The 897-nt window shown below is 59.2% G+C and overlaps 1 protein-coding gene across 1 annotated transcript in view; it reads right to left on the reverse strand.

Annotated features, from left to right (window-relative positions):
* Positions 1-897, reverse strand: part of VOLCADRAFT_106866 (uncharacterized protein) — a gene marked incomplete at its 3' end in the record, with an annotated part of 8,991 nt that overhangs the window by 3,740 nt on the left and 4,354 nt on the right. Inside the window, exon 9 of the mRNA XM_002955539.1 lies at positions 474-591. Coding sequence (XP_002955585.1) covers positions 474-591 — 118 coding nt within the window. The remainder of the gene's footprint in view (positions 1-473; positions 592-897) is intronic.

Consider the following 897-nt stretch of genomic DNA (forward strand, 5'->3'; position numbering starts at 1 on the left):
ATGTATGTACGTATGTGCGTGTGGGAAGGGGGGTCGGGGAAGGGGGCGGAGGGTGAGTAACGCGTGTGTGCGGGGGAGGGGTAGGTAACGGGGCAGAACGGGGCGTTCCGGGGAAAGGGGGGTTTGGCAGGGGAGGGGGGGTTGAGGACTCTTGTGATGCTTCAGGCAATTAGGGAGAGAGGTGGGGTGGGGTGGCGGAGAGGTAGGAGGGTCAGGAAGGAAGAGGTGCATCCTCCTAAAGAGCGGAAAAGCGGCTTTACATCCCCCGCCTGCTGGGCCGCCTGACTGCCTAACTCCTAACAACTAACTCCTAACAACTAACTCCTAACAACTAACTCCTCCTGGGGAAGGAGCCCTGAAAACCCCAAAACCAGCCTGACTTCAGAATTCGACAACCCCAACCGCAACCTCAATCCTCCATATGTTGGGTCCCCAGCTCGCCCCCCTCCCACCCCCCACCCTCCCCAGCTCACATCCTTCTTGGCCGCCACGTCCTTCACTGACGCGGTGATGGTGAAGGCCCTGCTGAGCAGCAGCAGCGAGGAGGGCAGACCGCGGTGCAGCGACAAGTCCAACCAGTCCTGAAGCTGCCTGAGAGGGAGAGAGGGGGAGAGAGGGGGAGTGAGGGGGAGTGAGGGGGGAGTGAGGGGGAGTGAGGGGGAGTGAGGGGGGAGTGAGGGGTAGGGAGGGGGGGTGAGGGGTAGGGAGGGGGGGTGAGGGGTAGGGGTAGGGAGGGGGAGTAAGGGAAGGTAAAATGACACCATTGCATCTACCGGACATTGCTTCCTGCCACATCCTGGAAGTACTTTGGATGGCTATCCAAAACAGTTAGATCCTATTGAAAATTGTTGGGCAAATTTCTTGAATTTGAGTCAACCTGCAACTTGGGATGGGTTC

This window comes from Volvox carteri (genome assembly GCF_000143455.1).
Source record: "Volvox carteri f. nagariensis unplaced genomic scaffold VOLCAscaffold_52, whole genome shotgun sequence".
NCBI classification, from domain to species: Eukaryota; Viridiplantae; Chlorophyta; class Chlorophyceae; order Chlamydomonadales; family Volvocaceae; genus Volvox; species Volvox carteri.